Here is a 23,610-nt window from a genome sequence, read left to right as displayed (position 1 = left end):
TGATGGAGACAGCATAATTCCCTCAAGTGTTAAATCAAAACAACAGCTTTTGGAGAGGCCAAAATGGAGCCTGGACAATCCTAAATCAAATACGTGGGGAAGCCAAAAGTTTAATATATTATCTAGAATAGTCTAGAAGCTAAATTCTGTACTATTGGGGACATTTGATTGGTTTCTACTTTAAACCATTGTACTCTCAATCCACTCCTGTAAATCCAAGGTGACTGCTGCTGTGATTGAACCGGCTAGAAACCATAGTGCAAGCCTGCTAAGAGGGTGTAATCGGATACTCAAAATGTAGGCTTTTCATGAAAATATTCCTTTAAACGGTCAGAGCACTTCTACTATACCGGGAATCTCCACCTGCAGCAGTGACAGGATCTTGAGGACGAAAATCGGGATCCAGCAAAGGGAGTCAGTGATGACGATAGAGAAGAACCTTTTGGCGATGGTCACCTCTTTCTTGATGTGGTTGCTGTACTTCGTGGTCTGAGTGCCTGTTCTCTGGATGTTATAGAACATGCTTGCATAGGATAGGACGATGATGAGGAAGGCCACCAGGTTCAGACCTACAGAGAGACGTTTGGTTAGTTTCTGGATTATCATACGACTCAAACAGTGGATACAAAGACACTCACACTGTACATTTACAGCATTGATCAGAGAGCAACAGAAAGTAACAAATCCCTACCCAGGAAAATGACGATGGAGTAAACATGGGCCCACAGTGTCTCAGGTTGCTCCGAATGCAGTGGGAAGCAGACGCCATTGGTCCCATAGAAATTGCGAAACAATCCCTTGCAGACCAGTGGCAGGAAGGCAATGATAAAGCCAAACACCCAGATGCTGAGAAGGATGGTGACAGTTCGTCGCCTGCCAGGGGTCAAGTATTTAAAAGGGTAGACGATGCAGATGTATTTCTCCAGAGTGAGGTAAGTAAGGAGCAGGACGGATACCTCAGTGGACAGCATGGCCAACGAGCCGATGACCTGACACTGGCCGCTGTCCATCCAGGCCTGAGCGTGGCGGTTATACTCGCCACGAAACTTCAAGTCATAGGCGCCAATCATGAAGAGGTAGATGCCCATCAGCCCATCTGCACCTGCAATATGGGATAACCTGGTTGACCTTAACCTGCATTTTGACACGCACACACATACACGCGCGGTTCCTTTTCCATTCTGTTTGTGTTTTTGTGTGGACATCATTTTAAAAAGCCTGGAACATGAGAAAGAACTAATGGAAAATAGGGGCTAGATTCAGACACTAGAGGCTCAAGGTAACATTAAGCCATCAACATTTATCGACGGGCTCAACTCCTACTTGCAGTATCCTACTTGCATGAAAGGATGTAATCTATTGTCGGTAAAGGATGAAAAACATCTAGAAAAGTGTGTTTATTACCCTAAGCCCTTTTTGTCGCATCTCCAACATCAGAGTGTAGTGTGCAACAGAAAACACTGAAATTCTAGTCATAAGCCTTTAAAGGTCACTGTATTAAGCAAGTGAGCCCTATAGTGAGATAATGAATAACAACTGCTGTCTCCTGTGTGGCTTTCAGCAGCAAATGATGTCGCAGCAAAGAGCAGATATCTGCTGTGACATTCAATTTCTGCTTTACATGTTCTCAGCAGACTTTCCACTTAAAGAAAAGCCATGTCACCATGAGCATATGGTTACTGTGTTACTGAACATTAAGCATGTACGTCCCATGTGTTTTATTATGGGCACGAGCTGTGGGAAGGAAGTCTTCTGTTATCTTGGCAGATGAGTCACCGAAAATGCAATTACTGACTCAACCGCAGACTTCACTGAACTGTTATCCTTGAGCAGTTAGCTGACTATGTAAATATGCTAAATCAGTATCAGATTTCATAATACCTTTGTTAGTTTTTCAATTAATGAGCGTTTGTGTGTGTAATATGAAACCACTTTTGATAAAACCTCAAGATAAATACACTCATTTCAACTTCATTTGCTACTGAGGACAAAAGTCTGTCAACATCGGAAGCAGGGACCCGGCACTTTGCGTCTTGGAGAATTTGTCATTTTCCCTTTTAGCTACTTTCAAATCTTAACTGAAATCTCTGCCGTTTGCCTGTGTCTTTGATTTATTTCTGCGCTATTATTTCCATTCTATTATCTGTGTTTTGTTTTGCTTGATGTTTTTTTTAATTTTACTTAATCTCGTTTTATCTCATTTTGCCCTTTACTTTATTTAGTTATTTAATTTTTCCTTTCTTGCCCTAGGAAAAACACTTTATGATGGAAAAGCCTTCTGTAATTGAATGTGGCATAAAGAGACTATAGTCAGGTCTATACACATAATGAAGTTATAAATATAAATGTGGCTGAATTGGACAAGCAGCCTCACGTTTGTCATATTTTTAAAATTTGTATTATTGGGTAGCAAATAGCAGACCTGCACTGTAAGTAATGTTCTATGGTGGTTCGGATATAAAGCTGGGCAAAGTGACTTACAGCAGAGCGAAATGATGCACATGGCGTGGAGTTTGTTCTCCGAGCGGATGTACGAGCGCATGCAGATGACGAAGAGGTTGCCGAAGCAGGTGGCGGCGGACACCACCCACACAAAGACCCTTAGCACAATGTTGGCCAGCAGGTCCTCAAAGGATGAGATGCCGTCAGTGTTGGGCTTGCAGCTGCGCACATGAGGAGCGTAGCCACAGTACTGGAACTTCTTGAAGTAGCTGTGGTGGTAGAGAGTAAAAGAGGAAAAAACACAAACCAAGAAAAGCTTCTTCTGATTTGTTCTTAACCAAGCACTGTGGTGATCTTTTGTATTTTGTTGGAAATTGACAACAACCCACCTATTACATATATGAATTTCATGCAAGTTTGCGACGCTTCGTGGCAAATATATCCAAAAGCTATTAAAAGATATTCAATCTGGACCAAAGAGGTGTAGCAACCGACCAACTGGCTCACATCACTGCACAAACATTGTTTGGATTTCAACATACTGCATCCATTTTTGGAACTGCTCTTTATTTATTTTTAAATCAAAAGAAATAGTTCTTCTGAAAACATTGTGTGTGTATTTTCAGTAGATACACTACTATCTTTGTGTCGAGAGATGTTGAAGAAGACATGTTTTACTGTAGCAAAACAAACTGTATCTTACTAGAACTTAAAAAAAAAAAAAAAAAAAAAAAAAAAAAAACACCAATCCTTGAATAGCTTATGCGATTTGACTCAAGGATGAAAAGGAATTTATTTTCCCTCTGTTGTATGCTATCCAGGAAGTCCGGGTGTGTATCTCGAGCTGTTTTACCCACAGAGTACAGGGATTAGAGCAAGCCTGACTTATCATCTGCAGTTGGAACAGAATCCTGACATCCTGATGATGTTAGAAAAATGTGCGAAAGGCCTATGGTCCACATGACAGTCCAGATCAAATTATGAGGATTAACTGCATAAACATGGAACATGACAATGGCGTACTTACATATGAGTCAAGTATTTGAGAGGTTCAAACATCCGCCTTTGTATGTTTCCTATTTCTATCCCCTCAATGCTCCTATGAAATAAAAAAGGTTTTTTCTTTGTTAGACGCCACACAAACAGACATACTTCAGTACATTGATTAGTTGCATGTTCAAAAAAACACACGTGCACTCTTCACCAAAGGTCCCCTCCAAGGACTAACTGAGAAATATTAAAAGTCCAGATGCATCTTCTGTTATGTGCTGACACAGATTTTGACCCTTCGTGTGAACTCATGCATAAGTCTCAAAAGAAAGGCCACATTAACCACATTATAACCAAATAACACAGAAAACCCATTACAGCAAACACTGTGACTCTCACGCGACAGGACAACGCTGAAATAATAATGACCTCCCTCAAGAGTGTCAAGGGCTTTATGTCATTGTCACTATTCAGCTCGATCGCACACTGTGTCCGTTTGCTCTTCTCCCCATTTACGTCGAAACACAATGGGGGAGTTCTCCCAGTGCCTCCCACCACACAGAAGGACGGGAGGTGGTAATTAGTTGCAGGAGGTACTCAGCATACCTCAAAGTACAGTATACTTACAGTGACTTCAGCTTATGCAATTTGTCAAAGTGGTCATCTTGGAGCTCCACAATGGGATTATATGAAATATTCCTAGAAAATATACAAGGAGTGAAAATCAGGTATAGAACATGAACATTAATGAGGTGGGCATTTTTCTGCAGTAGTTTGGTTCAAGGCGGGAAAAAGAAAACGTCATCCGGTGCACTTTTACTTTACTGCTTAATTTATACTGTATCACAGCTTTAAAGCTACAGTTTGCAAGTGAAGCTGTGAAAACCGTGGTGAGAACATAGCAACTAATGCTGCTTTGTTTGCTGGTTCATATATCCACAGTCCTACTCTAGGTCTTCCATATCCCCTTCCTCTCACACAGACACTTGTTGGACAGACTAAAGTCACTAAAGTATGTTTATTTACAGGTGACTCACAAAAATTGCATATCCAGTTTAATGCTGGAGTCTAATCCAATGTCACCCAATATACTGAACTCTTCTCTGTGGTAAATCCCAAATAGGTTATTTGTAAAATGATCAACACTGATTAATCCATTTTCATTCTCTGCCTGAATTAAAAGTCAGTCTCTATTAAGATTTCATGGAATAGATATGTTCAAATACATAACATTATATTTCAGTGTATTTGTGAAAATAGAACTCACAGTTGGAGCAAATCCCCCAGTAAGACAAAGAGATTGGGGGGGATCGCCATCAGTCTGTTGTTGGATAGATCCCTGCACGCCGAGTCCACATCGGTTGCCCCAAAAACACAAAAAACACACAGTTGTACAATACTCAGTAGACAGATCCACACCGATTTGTAAAAGAACACAGACCCTCTACAACTCTCAGAGGCCAGTTTTGCATAAATGAATAAAACACAGGCCTCGGGATTCTTTGATCCACCCATAGTCCTAAAACCTCGTGCACGAACCGTAAGTCGTATTTGTGTAAAGGCAGACAGTGATGTGCAGTGGTCACGGTTGCAGGAAAGTGCGACTTTTTACACTCGATAAAAAGTGAGAGTCAGAGTCTCAGCTCTCACAAAACATGTTGTGCCTGCACGACATAGCAGCCAGCTGAGGATACAGACAGTGTACAGTCATCACCTCTGACACGAAGGGCACCAAGGACACTCACTGAACCTGTAACAGGCCTGTTCACTTACCATTAGGTTAAAGTTTGGGACAGAACTACTTTATCCGTATAAACACTATTTCCTCCATTTTTTTCCTTGCTTCCTCCCAGTTAAGATGGGCAGACACTGTGTGGCTTCTATCAATCATGTTTGATGTATTAAGTCCAGTTACACGTTTCAATCGTCCTTCCGGCTCTGCCATAACCTCCAACTTCATTGCTCACGCTGCATGAATCAGTCAGTCGCCTTGTTAATCACAATAGAGTTTATTCAAACAAGAAGACTCGATCCTTAGTGTTGACAAAAGGAGACAAATATAGCTTCACTTCTTTGATTCTACACTGAAAGGAGAACAAGAAAATATGAAGCGGTAGATGGGTCGTGTCTCTGTTTTCCAGCAGAGTTCTGTGTATCACAGCAGTCTGTAATTAGCCATAACATTAAACCACTGGGTGGTGTAACCATAATGTGAGGCACTAATGTTACTCCAATAATGTTTGAACCAGTTCACCCCTGTTTATAACATATTTTGAGAGCAGCTATACAGGGAATCAAGGGAACAGCTTACACCACGAGACAGCCGAACAAAATTTGTGACATGCCAGAAATTCAACCGATTGATCGGGAGGAGGGATGTGGGTCACTGGGCTACAACAGTAAGAATCAAAGTGTTAAAAATTGTTTTATATAATCATTTACCATAATCATTTAATATGATCGGCAATTATTCAGCACCTTTCTACCTTATCTATACCCAAATTGGTTCAACATTGCTTCTCATTTACCACCATACACATACACAGTACACACACGCGCACAGTGCTGACAGCAGCTGTTATGCAAGGTGCTCGCCCGGTCGCTTGGGAGCAACCTGGGGTTCGGTGTCTCACCCAAGGACTTTACGACATATGGACAGGAGGAGATGGAGATCAAAATTCACCAATATGCATTTTCAGCAGACGGATGGCGAATGTGGGACTGACTTAAATTACAGTGCGTGTGGAACATGTCAGCATGAGCAACAGTGTGGCTCATTGGTGATGACAGCATTAGAGCTCAGCAGCAGAGTGAAGGAACAAAAATTAGTCTTCAGAAACACCTGTAAGCAGGAACCATGCTTCTAAGAAAAGCATTTGTAAAATAACATTGTTTTATTTTGATCCTCGTAAAAATCCTCCTAAATCTCGTTCCAAGAGACAGCTGCACTTTAAAGGAGTTTCTAGAAACCATATCTGATCCTGAGATATTGACTGGTGCCAAAAAACAGCCGCAGTGGTTAAATCTGAGTTATTTTGCTTCTGTCTTTCAAACACTATCAGAGGTAAAGCAGGTCAAATCAATAAAGGACGAGTCAACTTTAGAAGAAGAGTTTTTAAAACTCACGAGGCTTTTAACAGATACAAAAGTGTTTGTTGAGGCTGAAGACGTCTCTGAGCCAAGTACAGCACATAAAATGAGAGAAACACGGGCTGGATGCTCTGAAATGAATACCCTGATCTGAAAGGATCACAGCAGGAGCACAACTTCAGTCAAACGTTCAGACCTGCAGGCATGTCTTGCTGTTCTTAACCTCGGTGTTTACGAGTCGGTAAAATGAAAAGTACAGAGGAAGATTGTAGTGTCCATTGTAGTACTGAAGTAAAGTGGACACAAAGAGAACAACAAGTGTTGCTGCTAATGCAACAATCCCATGACTACAAAGACAACCTGCCAAAAATAAGGATAAATGCAACTTGTTAGAGTTGAAAGAATGATCTGAAAGAGTGAATAATAACTGGATCAATAAAAAAAGCACATAGCTCACAAACTCCCTGGGATATTGTAGTAAAATTGTGGGTCAGTCTATTATTTATTCAGTTCTTTTAAATATGGTCAACAAAACTCAATTTGATGTGATGGTGATGGTATTTTAACAAATCCAACCAGTTAATAATTATCACCTCATTGCATTTTATTTGCTCTAAATAAAAACTCTTATTTATCAAGCGACTGACGGTACATCATACAGACAGTAATTATCAGCGCTTATAAAAAAGACACAGTATTTTTTCCTTCCCGTGGCGTGAAAGTGTGTCTCACTTAGTCACGTTTACTCCTAGTTCATCTTTGTGGACATTATGTAGAAATTCTGTTTGTAGGATGGGTGAAACTGTACAGCATGAAGTGGGTTTCACTTGTTTAAAATAGCACGGCAAACAGCAAATTGTTCAGAAAAACGTGAGAAACATTTCCAAGAAATATCTGGAAAAAATGTTGGACCTCCAAACACGAAACATTACTCCAACCAACCTTTGAAAAACTTAATACTGCTCAAGGTGACATTCATCAAAGCATTAAAAGGTCAGGAAGTCACCGAAATCCTTATCAATCATCGTCTGGGAACCATGGAGCTCCCTGGAACAAATGGTCTTCATTAACAAAATGACTCTTGTCCTTGAATCATGTCAGTTATTCCTTGCAGCTACGTTCAGTTTTAACTCTTTAGTAAGTTGTTGGGGTTTTAGGAGAAATCAGAGGAGGACTCGGGTTTTGCCAAAGGGTTCGTCTAATGTTTTTATCATTTGCTAATGCTCTTTTCTGGCACTTCTGAAGTCACCATCCTAATTTCATTGTCCTTCTGCAAAAGTACAACGTAGTAGGTCGTGTGTACCAGCAGCTACAAACCACCAACAGATACATATTACCATTTACCATAAGTGCCTGATTGTGTATTTAGAAGCTTAAAGGTTGGTCTGGAGGAGGTTGGGGTTGTGGATGGGCCATGAAACACATGAGTTTCACACAGGAGATCAGAATCTGAGTCCAGTGTGAAACAACTGCTAATATTGCTGTTGCAAGTCACGGGATGCATGTGTGGCCCACGTTTCGAGCAAAACACAAGTATAAGCCGGGTCACTTTTAAGGCACCATTGTTAGCAGTATGCAGAAAGGTGCGACGTTTTCTCCCGTACCATTTGCTTGTGCGGTCAAACAAAATGAACTTACAATTCTCCAAGCTTCTGGAGGACAGAGAAGGCCTGTTCATGTATGTGGCTGATCCGGTTTCGCTGTAAAACCCTGGAGAAAGGCAATAGACACAAAGCAACATCCCATTAGTACTTGTTGACTTTCTTAACCCTGTTTAATTGAGTGGCAACATTGATTTTACGCATTGGTAACAGCAAACCAGTAATAATTTGCAAGCTTCACACAGAAAAAGTTAAATTTCATAAGTAGAAACTTTGCTTTTGCCATGAATTACATTATGTAAATGTATACTTACAGAACTGTTAGCATACTGCAAGAGCAGAAGGAGACATTTCCAATGGTTTCTATAAGATTTCCCTCCAAATCCCTGTTATGAAACGCACAAATGCATAACGTGCAGACATACACCAACACATAGACAGACACAATAAATTCATCAAAAGATGTGTCACTTTTAAGACGAGACTACTTTTGATCTCTTGACATCCTACTTACAGCCAGTTCAATCTTGGCATTTGCTGACAGATGTCATCCAGCCTTGTCAAAGAGTTGTTCAGCAAAACTCTGTCAATCAGTGAGACACAGTATAACAAGGTGCAACACTTTCCACGTCAATTTTGCAAGATGCCACTTTCATTCTAAACGAATCGATAATAGCTCTAATAAATGGCGGGATGTTTGGTGATTTGAGGGGGACATCACCATGAGGGACTGTCTGCTTTAGTGTAGAGTAGTAAGGAAACTCACAGCAAAACAAGGGAGTTCAGTCCTGAGAATGTCGTGGAGGAAATCTGATGAATATTGTTATTTTCTAGGATCCTATAAAAAAAAACAAAAAAACAGGATATAGTTTCACCATCATTTGCAGTATATTGATTCCAGAGAAAAACTTTCAATATATATGGCTGTGATACATTACCTGTATACAAGAAAAAGAAAATCTGAAGGAAATATTCATCACAAAGCTCTCTGCCTACGGCAGCCCAATATTTACAGAAAGTAAAATATCTCAGTATGGTATGCAGGCCATGTTTGTACTTGTACTTTTTTTTATTTAGAAGAAAGTAAACATACAACCACTCTAGCTTGTGCAGGTCCCGGAAAACCCCTGGCATCAGGGCAGATATCCTGTTGTAGCTCAGATACCTGAGAGAGAAAAAGAAACTTTGGAAGGTTAAATGAAGAGGAGGCTCTGTAACATATTTGGTATCACCTACACAATTTAACCAAGCGTTTTAAAAGCATTTTGTTATTCATGCTCATCTCCCAGGAGCTGTCCCTTACTGCCGACTACACATCCTGTTACAATAATTTGACGCCATCCGGAAACAAGGTTTGCCAAACCTTTAAGAGCTATTATTTCATTGTGGGGAACTTGCACTTCTCCAACACTGGAAAAAAGAAAAATTCTTTTCATTATTTTTCAGACCAAAGTCAGGAAAAAAAAAGCAGCACTGTAAAGTTAGAGCAATATATGTGAAATATGGTGCGTATTTGCAACTGCCTATTTCTTCACTCTAAAAACAGACATTACTGGGAAGATGGGCCCGATCATCTGGAAAGCCTTTTTTTCACGAACAATCCAACCAGGCTGCCATGATTTACTCCTAATAAAGAACAAGTCTTTTGTTTGTTGTTGGCTCAATTGTAATCATAGTTTTGAGAACATATTTCTTGACATTAGCAGACCGAGCTTTAAGGACATGTTACCATGGTAACACATTGAAAAAGAAAATCTACTGAAACGGCACTAATTTGCTGGTAATCTGAATTCATGGAAGATGCCTCTGGTATTGATGTTTAGCCTCAACAGTTACTATGTGGCCTCTTAACCCACCTTTTTCATTATCATGCAGGATATACAGTGTTTCAGAGGCGTGTAGGACCAAGGAACTGACTATTTAATATTATATTAATAATAATGCCAAATCCATAACTAATGGACTGTATGTGTTTTTGATTAAATTGACATAATAAAAAAGGTAATTTATTTGTATTTACTTCTAATAATAGTGATTTATTATTTCATCTTCTGATTTGGTCAAATCTGCAGCTTCTCACTCTGACAGGAGGTGCACACCTGGGGGGGCCAATAATCATTTTGGGGTGGCCAGTGGCACCTCGGCCTCCCTTCTGGCCCCGCCCCTGAGTATATTGATATATTACTAATGATGGGTGCCACACATCTGTAAAAGCTGGGGGCCAATAAGATGTAACTTACAAATATGGAGCAGAGTGGATTGATTTTCAGTTTTTTTCTGCCACTGCTGGCTCGAGTCTCAAACGTTGCATATTGTAGTTTTAGTTTCTAAATGGCATGTGTGACAAAAATACTTAAACTTACAATCTTGTTAGGTTGTACAGTCCTCTGAATGCATCGGGATTCACGCTGTGAATTCGGTTGTACTGGAGATATCTATCCAAAGGAAGGAAGCACAAGCTTGTGATTCATTTTTATTACACACAATAACACTGTTTACTAATACATTTTAATTAAAAAGGATATTAAGTTTTAACAATCGTGGCCTGTTTAAAGTATGTGGCTTTGCCATCACACAATGTGAGCTCAAAAAAAGCTTCACTATCGCCCGTGTTTGGCTCTTTGTTCCTTTTATACACCTGTCAGTTCATCTGCATGTTTCTTCATGCGCACATCCAAAGTTTTCAGTCCAGTCACACCTTCAGAGCAGTGACTGAGGGCTGACAGTACAAAGCAGTCAAAGGCTTCCTGGCAGACGATCAGTCCTATTCTCCTGCCGCCATAGTCAGCGGCACTGGGTGAGGTTGATAAACAACATAAATCGGGAATGAACGTATTCATCCGAAGAACAGAAGAATACCTTCTGTCAGCATTCCCAGCAGCACTGCACTTATCAGCTTTGTACTGGTGAACCTTGTTTGTTGTGTTTGTGACTCAATGCCTGGTCATTATGTCAGCTCATCGGTATCATGGAGGCATTGCACTTTAGAGAATGAATGGTGCAGGGCCTCATGCATGGTAATGCTCATCTATTATACATGGGGCACTGAATAAAGGACAGGTTAATAGAAATAAAAAAAAAAGAACAATATTAAGAAAATATGGCAAAATGTATGGGAAGAATGTGTGATCCAGAATGCATGAGAAACTCACAGTTTCTGTAGGCTCTGGTACTTCAAGAATGTGTTTGCTCTCAGCTGCTGTAGATGGTTCCTCTGTAGAGACCTAATGGACAAGACACAGCTCACAAGCAGCATACACAATAAAACCGGGAATTGGGTGTAGAATTTACACCAACACGTTTCACTTGTGTAAATAATACAGACAGTGTTTCACAACCTTATATACATTCAAATGCAACATAGAATGAAAATGGAGTGACCAAGAAAAACTATCACCTTTACTCAGCTTTTTGAAATGTGTTTTAATGTTGGAAAGAGGCTCCGAATGACCCAGTTGATTCCAAAGCTTTTAACAAATTAGAATCTGATTAAGAGCTCACTCACTCACGCACTGTCACATTAAGCTCTTAGAAGTGGTCAGTTATGGGACTATGCAAGATTTTCCTGCTAGCGGCACAGTCTCTTATGACTTGCGGTCCCTCTAATGCTACATTCTGTGGACTGTAATCTCATCCTCTTTTGTGACCATATTCCTGGAAACAAACAAGCCTTCTTCCCAAAATACACTGAACCTCATGAAGCAACGTTTTCGTATCCTTAATTCTACTGGCAGCAGTGCAGACATCCTCACTTTTAAAGGGATTTGATAGAGGCTCGCCAGTCTAATCGGTCTGAGTGACGGTGAAGCCCCGTGTGTCACATGCCAACACAGAAAGGAACCACGCCTGAATCTATGAGATGCCAGCAGCTTTGACATGGCATCACTATTTGACACCCTGCATGGATTAAGTCACATGCTGCAGCTACAGCCTGATTCCTAAATGTTGCATATTGTAGCTTTCAAGAGCTACATCACAATCCAGTGACAAGAAAGTTGAAAGAGACATTTGTGTCTGAGCAGCTTTCAGCCCACACAAACAGTAATCCAACCTTTTTAAAGTGCTGTCAGGGTTTGTCATCATGCAGTATACGTAAGGCTCTGCTGCTTACTACAGAGGACCCACCCCCCCTCCATCAGATTACGTCTTTTCGTCCATCTCAGTGTTGATTTCTACTCACGTACGGATCAGACGACAAGCTTGATGACTCTGTCCTGGCTCGGCCGTGTGTTTCCTAATTTATTAATGGATGAATATTTTCTGATGTGAAATATGAAGAACCCGAGCTTACTTGGCCAAATCGCACCCAGTCATGGAAATAACTTCCCATGCTGATAATACTCTGTGCCTGTGAATGTGAGTGACCCAATAAATTGTTAAATTAGCAGCCCACATGCACTTCCAGATAAAACTGACACTGTGTTTGACACCAGTTTGATGAGGTAACAGCGACTTTAAAAAAGGTTAAAGTTTCTGTCTGTGACAGATGCAGAGACCCACACTGATTTGTTTGGTATCACGCAGACTTTATTCCTGTAATGTTTTGTTTGTTTTCAGACCCTAATGTATGAAAAGTCCCCACATGCTGTCGGTAGAATTTAACCTAAATTCCCACAACTTGTCCTGCGCTGCTTTTCTGGGGTTTTTTCCATTTTTCAATTTGACTGAACTGTTAAAGACAAAGGGTTTGTAATTTGTTATATTGGACTTTATTAAGTTTATTTTAAATCATCCTCACTTTTTGAAAGATGTATTGCAGACATGCATCTCATTTTCAGGTCGATGCAATAATTATACTGAAGACATTTTCCACCAACTGAGTTCATTTTATCGCGGTCAGAATGCAAACTGGGGTCAATTTAGCAAAAAGGTTATGTAGATATCCTCCAATTTAACTAGCAGCCCTGTAGTAAGTGCAGAAGACAATGAGGACAGTTTGGGGGACTTTCTGGATTTAAACAAATGCTGACGCATTTGCATGGAGCTGAAAAATGAAGTCCTCTGATAGCAAACTGGGCCTGCGGGCCAATATTGTTGTGTGTAAACAAGACAGTGCATTGTGGGGCAGATGAATAGCTGTCTGGGAACTTAGTGCCATAACTAAACACCCACTAAATGTTATTGTCATTTTGTGCTTTAGTTTTTCCAATTTATACAACTCATTAATTTCACTTTAGATGTTCAGAGCACCCACGCTCTTGAAATCTTTCCTGAAGAAAACCCTCTAATGGAGAATAAGTTATGGGTTTATTATCCAAGTGCCACCACAATTTCATGTGCAAACAGAGCGAGGGCACAGATTAAAACAAAAGCACTGCGAACAGCAATAACTGCTATGGCTGAAGTGAACAGGAAAAGACTTGCAAGTTTCCCCGACTGTGAAACTTTACCGTGAAAGCTAAGTGATGAGACATTCTCTAGATAAAAGCAAGAAGAAGAGACCCCAGGGAGGACCCCCCCCCCCCAAATGAACTAAATCTAATGCAAGAAAAAAAAAAGCCTTTTTATTCTACATGTCTTATCAGCTTAGTTCCCATGTTGTAAAGCAGCTGTTATCTCGGTTATGTTACAGGACCTCTGTCAGTGAGAAATGCTAAAGGCTACAGTCAGTACACTTCCATGGTCACAGTGACAATGACAATACATTTTAGCAGGTGTACCATAGTAGCTGTTGTCAGGACATTTGCTGATAAGAACTAAAGGTGCTACACTGCATCCTGAAGGAAACATTAGCGACTTAGTCATTATGGGCTTTTGTGTGAAAACTCAAAAATTTGCTTTTTTTGGTCCCTAAATAAACAACAGTACAATGTGCAAAAGGTGCAAAAGTGTGAATGTTTCCAAAGCAACTTTAAAATGGGTTCATTCCATCTTGGCACCATGGATGTCTAGATTCATTAGTTGTCCTCACATGCCGTCCTAAAATACTTGCTGAGGTCATTTAAATCTAGTTAAAAATGGATCCTAGAGTGAACTGGCATGAAATTTGGTTTTGAGGATTCAAGCTCCAAAATGTAGAAAGACCACATAATTTCCCTGAACTATAATCAGGCCAAATATTAGCAAGCTGGATTTATAGTAGCTTCTCCCATGCAGAGCCATGTTTCCCATCCAAATAACAGCCCTTGGTGAAAGTATAAACTCTACCAGTTCTCTCTTGTTCCTGAAATTTAAATGCATCCTAAAACTTTAAACTCCCAAATAGAAAAGTTTTGTTACACTCACAGGGGAGAAAGAAAAAAAAAGTGAGCAGATCCTAAAATATTGGCAAATATATGTCAAAGATGCCATAAAGTAATTGATTTGTCAGTGACAATGAAGACACTTTGAGAAAGATAATGAGGGCAGGTCAATATGTGCAGCCTTGAACGATGCACAAAGACTGAAAAGGTCATGCATACACTGACATGAAGTTATAAACCCTTGGAAGAAAATTTGAAGCTCCCGCATCCCCAGACATAACAAACCACGTCTGTGATCTTTAGACTTTTCAAGGACATATAATACTTTTGGGGGGGGGGGTGAAATAGGCCCTTCCAGGTTGGGGGAATTTCTGCTACACTTTTCAAAGGCTGTCACAGTCAGACAGGGAGGCTTCCTGGGGATGGTTTGGGCTTGAAGATATTGAAAAATATAAGGGGTTATTCTCTACTCACATCATGGTGACATTCATGGCCACCACTGGGACATCTCGAAGCCGAGCACCGTCACAGTCCAACTCCAGGTCTCGGCACTGGCAGAGCTCAGGAACAATACCGAGCACTGACAGAAGGGGACACCAGTGAATATGTCAATAAAATTGTCCTGTCAAGTGTCAAAGTGTATAGACTGGAACAATTTGGATGATTGGCAAGCTAGTAATCCTAGAAGAGAACGCATCAATAAGCCACAACATTAGATACACCTGTACAATGTAATGGGATCCAAATACAGCAGCTCTGCCCGGAATTCTGCTTTTACAAGGTTATATTCAGTTTGTCACAAAAGTGATAATTCTACTTTGCATTTATTATAGAGGTCATTGCGTGCATTATAAAATTAGGTGGTTCTAATGTTTTGGCCACTACATTTAAAATTAATCATCAGCATAGAAGCAGAGAGATTAAAGCAGTAAGAAAACAAATGATACAAAGAGTAACTTGCAGAATGATAGTTGATATCAAACCCCAGTCTCTAAAGACTTCTTAATGAATAGTCCTTACGTTAAGCCAACTTTGATTATCTTTAATTAAGTTCCAGTTTGGATATGCGACCTATGATGAAAAGGTTGTTTAACCAGGCCTCTTGGCTCCAGTGAAAGCAAATTATATTTGAGGACACATCACAGTCAGCCACAGACGGAAGTTCACGAAAGGCCCCTCATTGTTAGGCAAACACATTTGCACAGATAATTACACATTTGAGACAAGTTGTATTTAACTCCCGTTCAAATGAAGGGAACGCTTTGATTTACTAATGAAGCCAGTGATAATAAAAAGGTGGAATGGTCTCAGTGAGCCAGTTTATAATAAGATAGACTCAGATTATGTTATTTCAAAGGTATTGGCCATTTGATTTATTATGGAAGTAAGGAAAAGGTCATTCACTTTTGGGAGCTAGAGGTCAGCAAGAACTCGACAAATCAAGTCAAACTGCATCCATGTGTCTGTGTTTCCTGGCTTGTGTGCCTCGTTGCCGCCTTGCTATAGCATCTCTGACTTAGTGGATGACAATAAAAGATGCCATTTAGCTGACATTACTTTTATTTTATGAGAAGAAATAAATCTTTAACAGCCAGTTTTACTGTAATGCACAATGACACAAACGCTCCAACATCAGCATTCAGACAATCATATGAGAGTTCCTGGAAATAATAATAAAAAGTGGTGATTCTTGATAGTAGATAATGTTGCAGTTGTCAGCTTGAAGTCATTTGAAATGCTGCAAATGAATCTTTGTAGAACTACATCACAGTAATGCATAACATTGCCGGAAGGAACAGTTTATCTCTAGTTATTATTTTCAGGCTTCTTTTTTGGCTCACAGTCATTGTTCTGCTACTGTGCTGCGCATCTACTCCAGGGCACAAAAGTGCCACAAAGGTGGGAAAAGCATTTCACGGACTAGAAAATAGCCATTTGTCTTTGAATAACTCTGTGTACTGCCATGAAAATATGGCTTTGTCGCATGTACGTGATGCATTTCTGGCCTCTAAGATTTGATAGAGGCTGATACTCATGGGAAAGGCTGCTATGAAGTGATGAGCCCGGGCTTCTTTTGATTCAAAGTTAAAAAAACAAAAACAAAACAAAAAAAACCACACGGGTTATCACAGTTGAATTCTGAATGCGTCAGAAAGCATCTTATGCTCTTACACACAGATCTTCGGAGAAGAGGACATGGCAAACCTCAAAACAGCTAAGACTGCTAAAGAACAGATTTGAAACTTTTTTTTCAGGCTTTACACCTGGAATATGGGGGGTAAAAAAAAAGCCATTTTATTTCGGTCTCAGACAAAAAGAATGGATGAAATTCTGTATGAGAGAGAGCGCGCAGAGTTCACGGGTGAGGCTCACAACTGGAGTGCAACCCATTGTCATTTCCAACTTAAAAAGAAAGAACATTTTCTAAAAAATGAATCCTTTCATTAATAGCTACAAATTATAGTCACGTAGGAGTGTGTGTGACCCTCAGAGCTGTGCTGCGAAGGGGAAGGGCTCCTCTCCAAAAATAGCACAACGTGACTGGCCCGTGTAAGCGTGACTCAAAGACTAATCTTATTTCCCTGCCGATGATAAACAAGGCCAGACTCTTCGAGCCCCACCTAAAGACTGACGTTTAGCTTTAGCTTTCCAGGATCTGCTGATGTTGTTAGTCTTCGCTTTTTTTCCCCTTCTTGTTATGTACGATTACGTCAGGGCAGTTTGAGCTTATAGTCAAGTCCGGGCAAATGTCCTCGTCACACATGAATACAGTTGTTGGTCCTCGCTCCTGGCTGTGGAGCTCACACCACTTGTCTGGTGCCTCAACAAGTTCCATGCAAATTACCCATACAGTCTGTTCCAGATAGTGTGGGACAGGTGTCCGTGTCTCTTCAGCTGCTTCGCATATTGTGCTACTGCGTTGATTATATATGATGTTATGTTATGTCGTAACGTTTTCTGTTGCTCCTAAAAGTTCAACTTTTACACTTTAACAGGCTTTTCAGATTTTTTTTATTAAATGAAGCATTTTTCCTCATTAAAATGCAAGAAATCCTCACATCAGATGATCACATACAAGGTAATTATAGCTGAGCTTAATTAGACACTTCACAGTCCATTTTCACATCCAGGTGTGGAGGCTAGACTGAAGTGCTACACCAGTGTTATTTGTGACTGAATAACGCTCATATTCACACAGAGCCCCTTTATCTGTAGAGGCTGGTGGGAGACTGCCGAATTGGATTAACAGAAACAACTCTGCTGTCACTTTCAGTGTAACAATAGGAGGAGGTACAACGTCATCTTTGAGAAGCCTTGAGATTCACTGCATATGCACAGTGCAGCACCTCTTCCGGGAGCAAAACCTTGGACTGGAGCGAGATGCTGTCCTGTTTTGGAGCCCGAGAGCTGGGTTTGCGTGAGGATGTTCAAAAGCCCTTAGCCGACACTGAAACTGTGCTCAGATGGCAAAGGAAGCAGATCAACACGCCTGATTAATCAAACATAAACTGAGTCTGAAATGCAGCCATCTAAGCAGATGACTGTCTGCAAGACGTCCAACTGTCGCATCCTCTGCATTCCAGAGGTGGTTCACGACGTGTGATGGCAGACAGGGGGTGGGGGGTGGGTTGGTGGTTTTCATCCTTCAGTTATTAGTGCATAGCACTGCTCCCCTGTGCAGGAAGGCCCATGGTGGAGTGTTCTGGTGCTCCACTTCAGTTTCATTACTTTGGACGTGGTATAAGTGGCACAGTAAGGCTGATGGTGGATAAAGCGCTGTGATGATGGTGACGACTCGTTAGTTCAGTGACAGTCCAGTTTTCCATTGGTAAAGTCATCATTTGCAATTGGTAATAATAAGTGAAACAATACAAAACAATAGTTTTTGAAAATGTATAGACTACTATTGTACTACTTGATAATGTGTTCGACAAAACAATAGCCAGCTAAAGGACAAAAACCGTAAGTTAAATCACGGCGAAACAAGCCAAAAAAAAAAAAAAAAAAAGATTGATACAGAATGCAATGTCACTAGATCACAGAATTCACAGTGAAGGAATGCGTCTTCATAATCCAAATGCATATCAAACATAACTTTAGTTCTGCAACCGTTTTCCTGAACAACCCCTTGGAATACTGATTGTAGGTGCTTGAACTTTTATTTGCATCAAATGTCTCAGGAGTTTACTATGAGATACTTCAAAAGATTGAGGAGACAGCATGGATATACAGCGTCTGTAAAAAGTACTCACTCAACTTTGAAGTGTTTTCTCAACACGGAAGCAGGACCGATTTAATTAGGGTTTTTGACACACACACACACACACACACACGAAAGAACACTTTCACGTCTTGCATAAGTATTCACCTTTTAAGGTAGCCCCCCCCCTAAATCACTGGTACTGTCGCAGTCTAGACTTACAACCACACAACCACAGACTGAATACAAAGTTTATTTGGACGAGCCAGACCTACAGGGAGGGACAGTCTTCATACAGTAAGTAGGTTAGAGTGGAAACATACCATTAAGACCAATACTTTTAGATGCAGAAAAAAAATGAACATATAACATTGCAACCAATACTCCACCATGAAATCAGCACTTGACGTGGCTAAATTCCGTGGAGAGTAGTGCTTAATCTTAACCCAGTAAATCACATGGAAATTACCGCAATGTGGAAGCTCAACAGGACACAAATAACCAGATATATAACATAATATAAATATATATCTGATTTAATATAATATGATGATACTCTTTACTAGAATGTGTTGGTTTCTCAGAGTAAGCAGCTGAGGTTACTGCAAACACTGAACTAAAGGTAATGAAGATGGGGACAGAAATAACCTGGACAGTTAATAACCTGTAACTGTGCAGCCAAATTAGTAGCAACTCTAAGAGCTAAAAAGGAGCAAAAATAAGTAAGAAGAAAGAAGTCCAGCTAACATGAATCAACCTTCAAAAAACCTTCACCGACTGTTTGTACTTTAGTTGTATAGAAATGTAATTGAGCTTGTTATTAATAATAGTGCATAAATTGCATATCCTTGGAAGTACTAGTTATACTTTCCCCTTCTGCAGAATTGGTGGGTAAATGCTTCATGTTCAGAGGTACCGCTTCATCGCCTCTTTTGTGTTCTAGAACTACAGAATCACAGAAGGTCATCCATCATCATCATCAGCAAGCGTGGTTTATAATTTTAGATTTGTATTATTCTCTCACTATGTGTGGGGTTTGATTCTCACCTGACCTGTAAAGGCTCGGCAGGCTGACAACAGAAAGTATGTACAGTACTGGTCACAACTCTTGTTGTTCCACCAAAATGGGTCGTTTGGTGAGGTCTCCTTGTTTGGACAGTGTGAAGTGGTTTTAATCCTACTGCGGATGGATGAAAGGACAGCGAGGACAATGGGAAAGAGATTGTGTTTCCAGACCCCCCCCACTTCTGTTAAGGGAATAAAGTTCCCCCTTGAATATAAATGTCTGCTTTCACTCTTCTTTCAAACCTTCTTTTGGCTTATTCTTTGTCTAGCATGTAGACATTATTTTCCTCAAATAAGTGTCCCTTGTCCTTCAAATGAAGGGACACTGCTGATTCTCCTCCTGGGCTGAGCCATCCTCTTGGTAAGAGCTCTGAACACACTTCATTGCACCGGACTGTGTAGACTACATTACATTCGGGTAATAAATTCAGGTCCCTGATGAACGTTCCTCAGACGGAAGAACTTCCAGACAACTTAACCTGAGAGTCTCCACACACACACACACTTTCTTTTTTACCCTCCTTACATTTTGACATCACATTGGAGACTTTACAAGGCATTTGCTTGTTTCCCCTCTGCTTTTGTTTAAACAATGGCTGCCGTTTGAGTCTGCTACACTCATCGAGTGATTGTTACAGAGATGCTGAGTCCTAATCTGCAACATTTCCTATGACCTTTAAGTTTAAATGTGCAGTGTAAAGAAATACAACAAGAGAAATAGCAAAGGTCAGTTTTGTTTGTAATCTTTGCTAGCAGAAGATAGGAACATAAAAAGGTAAGAAATAATGCACATCAATATTTATTTTGCAAAATGTGGTTGTCGAATCAGCTTCATGTTGCACAAGGGTTGGCTAGATTGTATAACTTAACCTTTCTGTTGTCATGTGTCTGGAAACGGCTTCACTAGGAGGGAAAAACACATCCAGAATATCACGCTGTCCCCCTGACCTAACCCGACCTCCTTAAAAACAGCCCAGCCAACCAGTCAGTCTCATTAGGACAGAGATTCCTCACTTGCGTCCCTCCTGAAACCGATTAGCACTTGGCTGAACTGCAGCTGGTGATTACACCCAGGTTTCTGTGTGGAGTGTTACTCTTTTCACACTTCCTTGAATAGAAACATTCTGTAACAAAGCAGCGACTCAAGTGATTAGCCTGGATCGGGCTTTCTATTTGCCGCCGTAAAAGGATAAGCAAAAAAGAAAAGAGAATTTAAAAGGAAATAAATCACCGCTAATACTAGAATGGCCACAAGTTGTTTTGCTACAAAGTCATTCACAAGCATTAATAGACCAAACAACATTTATGAGTGTGCAGTTTAGACCAAAAAAAAAAGTACTTACAACACACATTGGACTTGGTCCCAGTGTTGTAGCTTGGCATTCCAAAATATTTGTCGAAAAGATGGGGCCATCCATTGTTATCCCCTGGAAAGGAATATAGACAGACAAAGAAGGAAAAGTACAATGAATCAGTTGTCCTTCAAAAGCAAACATCTTTTCTAAGGTATAAATTGAGATCAAACTAAATTCCTTTCTGCCAGACAACGGAACAGGTAGCACACGGTTCAGGGCCCGGCCTTCCACATAACACTGGACATTGATTAGAATCGAGCTTTAACGTAACATAGCTACGGACCCCGTTTTTAATTGCATTAAAAATTTATTTTATGGCTATTTAAATATATATTCAATCAAAAATGAATAGGATTGACACACAGGAGAGGAGGGGAACAGTGTGTTTGCTCTGCCATCAGCTTTTTTTTTAAATGGTACAAAAATCACAGGCTGACAACATCCATCTTCAATTATTTGCTCACTTTTAGCAATGGACAGGTCACATCACAGCATAATGTTTGCGCACTCATTACACTTTACTGTTGGGTTATCATCCGACATGTAAATGAATGCTTCCCATGGGTTGCTCAGTGTGCTGTGACTTTAGAAACTTTGGCTCATCATTCGCTTTCATACCCTTCTGGGTACAGCCACACATTGATGAATGATGATAATAGTAGAGTTGATCACAGGCATAAGTAATGTAAACTGCTGCCAAATCAATGCCAGATCTTAAGAGCAAAGAGCAAAGTGACCTGAATCATCAAAGAACTCTACGATAAATGGCGACCAGGCTTCCTGCAAATGACAAAGTGCTGAACCATAACAGATGATAAAGGTACACTGAAAGGTTACAACAAATGGGTATTAGCCAGGGGTAGTCAGTGACACCTCGAAGAAACACACACCTACAGAGATTAGGAACAATGAATTAAATGCATGCATGCGAATCTGTCACACAAAAAGCATGAGTGTAAAAAAAACTTTCAGTAGGTCCAGAGTGCTCCCCAAGCAGGAGCATAACAGCTCTACCATCAGTCGCTAATAACATACTAGACAGAATAAAATAGTAAAAAGAATAATACAAAATAAAATAGTAATAAAATAGCCCTGCACACAGTTGGAGTGGCCCAGATTTGTGTGTGGACAGCTCAGAAATGTGCCCAGACTCCAATAATCACTGCCACGCAGTTATAACAAAGTGCTCAGAACTTCAGCGACATCATCTTCAACCAGATTTGAGTGACAGCTCCACTGTTCAAGGCCCAATATTCTTCGCATTTAACAAACATGTGGTAATTCATGTCATCCGAGTTCCCCATTGATAGGCTGTCCGAAACAGGTCAGAGGTTACTCATCTACTTTGTGAATACAGTTACTCGGTTTAAGCCGAATAAACGGTTGTTCGATTATACTGTACACAGTAATGGAATTGAGGTTATGTGGCTTTATCTAAAGCCAAAATGGCACTGAAGTAGTGTCTGGGGACCTGGGGTGATTTGCTGTTAACCCCTTAGCCTGGGCCTGTATTTGTGAGAAAGGAACAAATTCTGTCTTTGTTAAATTCAGTGTTGGACTAATTGGAACCTTGGCCTTTCTCCAAATGGGTCTTCATACTGATGCAGCTGGAGAATCTTTTCAAATCACAGCCGACATGCTATAAAAGCGTCTTCATTTGCACAATGGCCCCATAAAAATACAATAAACACACTCACTTAATGAGATGCTGATTCAGTCTAGCACTAATTTATCAGATAAATCCTTAGTGTTGGTGGCATTTCAAAATGCTAATCTGAACTGGATTAACAGCAAGGATGATGTTTGCAATTGGTACAAATCACAGTAGAACTCATGTTATAATAGCCCCATGAGAATAGGGCTGAAAGTGGGCTGAATTACAAAGAATTGATTTGTAGTGTTTGTGCTGTGCCAATGCACAAGGATGCAAACACGCCCCACAAGCCTAAAGCAGAAAGGGTGGTAACCAGTAATAGCTGTAGCAATTAGCAACTAAATGACCAATTAAGGAGGAGAATAAGACCACTGATGTAAACAAGGCTGCAAAATATACGACAAAAAAGACGTTTCAAATGTTTAATGGGCTACGACACGTATTTAGTGATTTTGTCAGGTCCACGGGTCAAGTGCTTTTTACTCCACAGGGTGCCTTTAAAGAAAGCTCATGTTTTTCCTCCCTCTGTTATTACGATTTATATTTAGCATTCAGTGTTACTTTGAAAGTGGTCTGAGGTCTCTCGCACATTCACCGGAGTTTGGGTATAATATGCAAATTTTACAAAGTGCGGTTGCTGTGGCCACAGTGGCCACAGTGTGACAAAAGTTTCCTATGAATACGAGTGTTTGAAATTAGGGCGCGCAAGCTTCAAAAGCTGAGCAAAGGGAGAGACAACCAAAACACCCAGAGAGAAAGAAGCTTGAATGGCAACATTTACGGCTAATGATGCCAACGACTGACTATGCATCATCTACCCCACACTCAAGTTTTCCAAATCTAATGCAGTCTAACATAACAGTCCTGCAGTAAGTCATCCTTCATCCTTGTTCAACGTTATGGTCATTTTGTAAGCTGCATGTTGTGCTGTCGCCAAACTGCACTACATAAGAGAGATCTGAAGCAATGAACGTAATCTATCCAAGTCTGACCACCTTTAATCTGTTTTATTGGTTTGTCTATCATATGT

General features: G+C 40.4%; 1 protein-coding gene across 3 annotated transcripts in view; it reads right to left on the bottom strand.

Moving 5' to 3' along the window:
* Positions 1-23,610, bottom strand: part of rxfp1 (relaxin family peptide receptor 1) — a 56,611-nt gene that overhangs the window by 7,891 nt on the left and 25,110 nt on the right. The window contains exons 3-17 of one of the 3 annotated variants that reach the window (XM_067519336.1): positions 20,915-20,998; positions 14,780-14,885; positions 11,276-11,347; positions 10,487-10,558; positions 9,217-9,288; positions 8,890-8,961; positions 8,638-8,706; positions 8,438-8,509; positions 8,161-8,232; positions 4,700-4,771; positions 4,060-4,131; positions 3,470-3,541; positions 2,482-2,711; positions 692-1,102; positions 351-569 (exon numbers count right to left, since the gene is read on the bottom strand). In XM_067519336.1, the coding sequence (XP_067375437.1) occupies positions 351-569; positions 692-1,102; positions 2,482-2,711; positions 3,470-3,541; positions 4,060-4,131; positions 4,700-4,771; positions 8,161-8,232; positions 8,438-8,509; positions 8,638-8,706; positions 8,890-8,961; positions 9,217-9,288; positions 10,487-10,558; positions 11,276-11,347; positions 14,780-14,885; positions 20,915-20,998 (1,767 nt within the window). Of the gene's footprint in view, positions 1-350; positions 570-691; positions 1,103-2,481; positions 2,712-3,469; positions 3,542-4,059; positions 4,132-4,699; positions 4,772-8,160; positions 8,233-8,437; positions 8,510-8,637; positions 8,707-8,889; positions 9,289-10,486; positions 10,559-11,275; positions 11,348-14,779; positions 14,886-20,914; positions 20,999-23,610 lie in introns of all 3 variants that reach the window. The other 2 variants (XM_067519337.1, XM_067519335.1) reach the window with 2 other exon arrangements.

This window comes from Channa argus, chromosome 10 (assembly GCF_033026475.1).
Source record: "Channa argus isolate prfri chromosome 10, Channa argus male v1.0, whole genome shotgun sequence".
NCBI classification, from domain to species: domain Eukaryota; kingdom Metazoa; phylum Chordata; class Actinopteri; order Anabantiformes; family Channidae; genus Channa; species Channa argus.
This window is presented reverse-complemented; position numbering and strand designations above follow the sequence as displayed.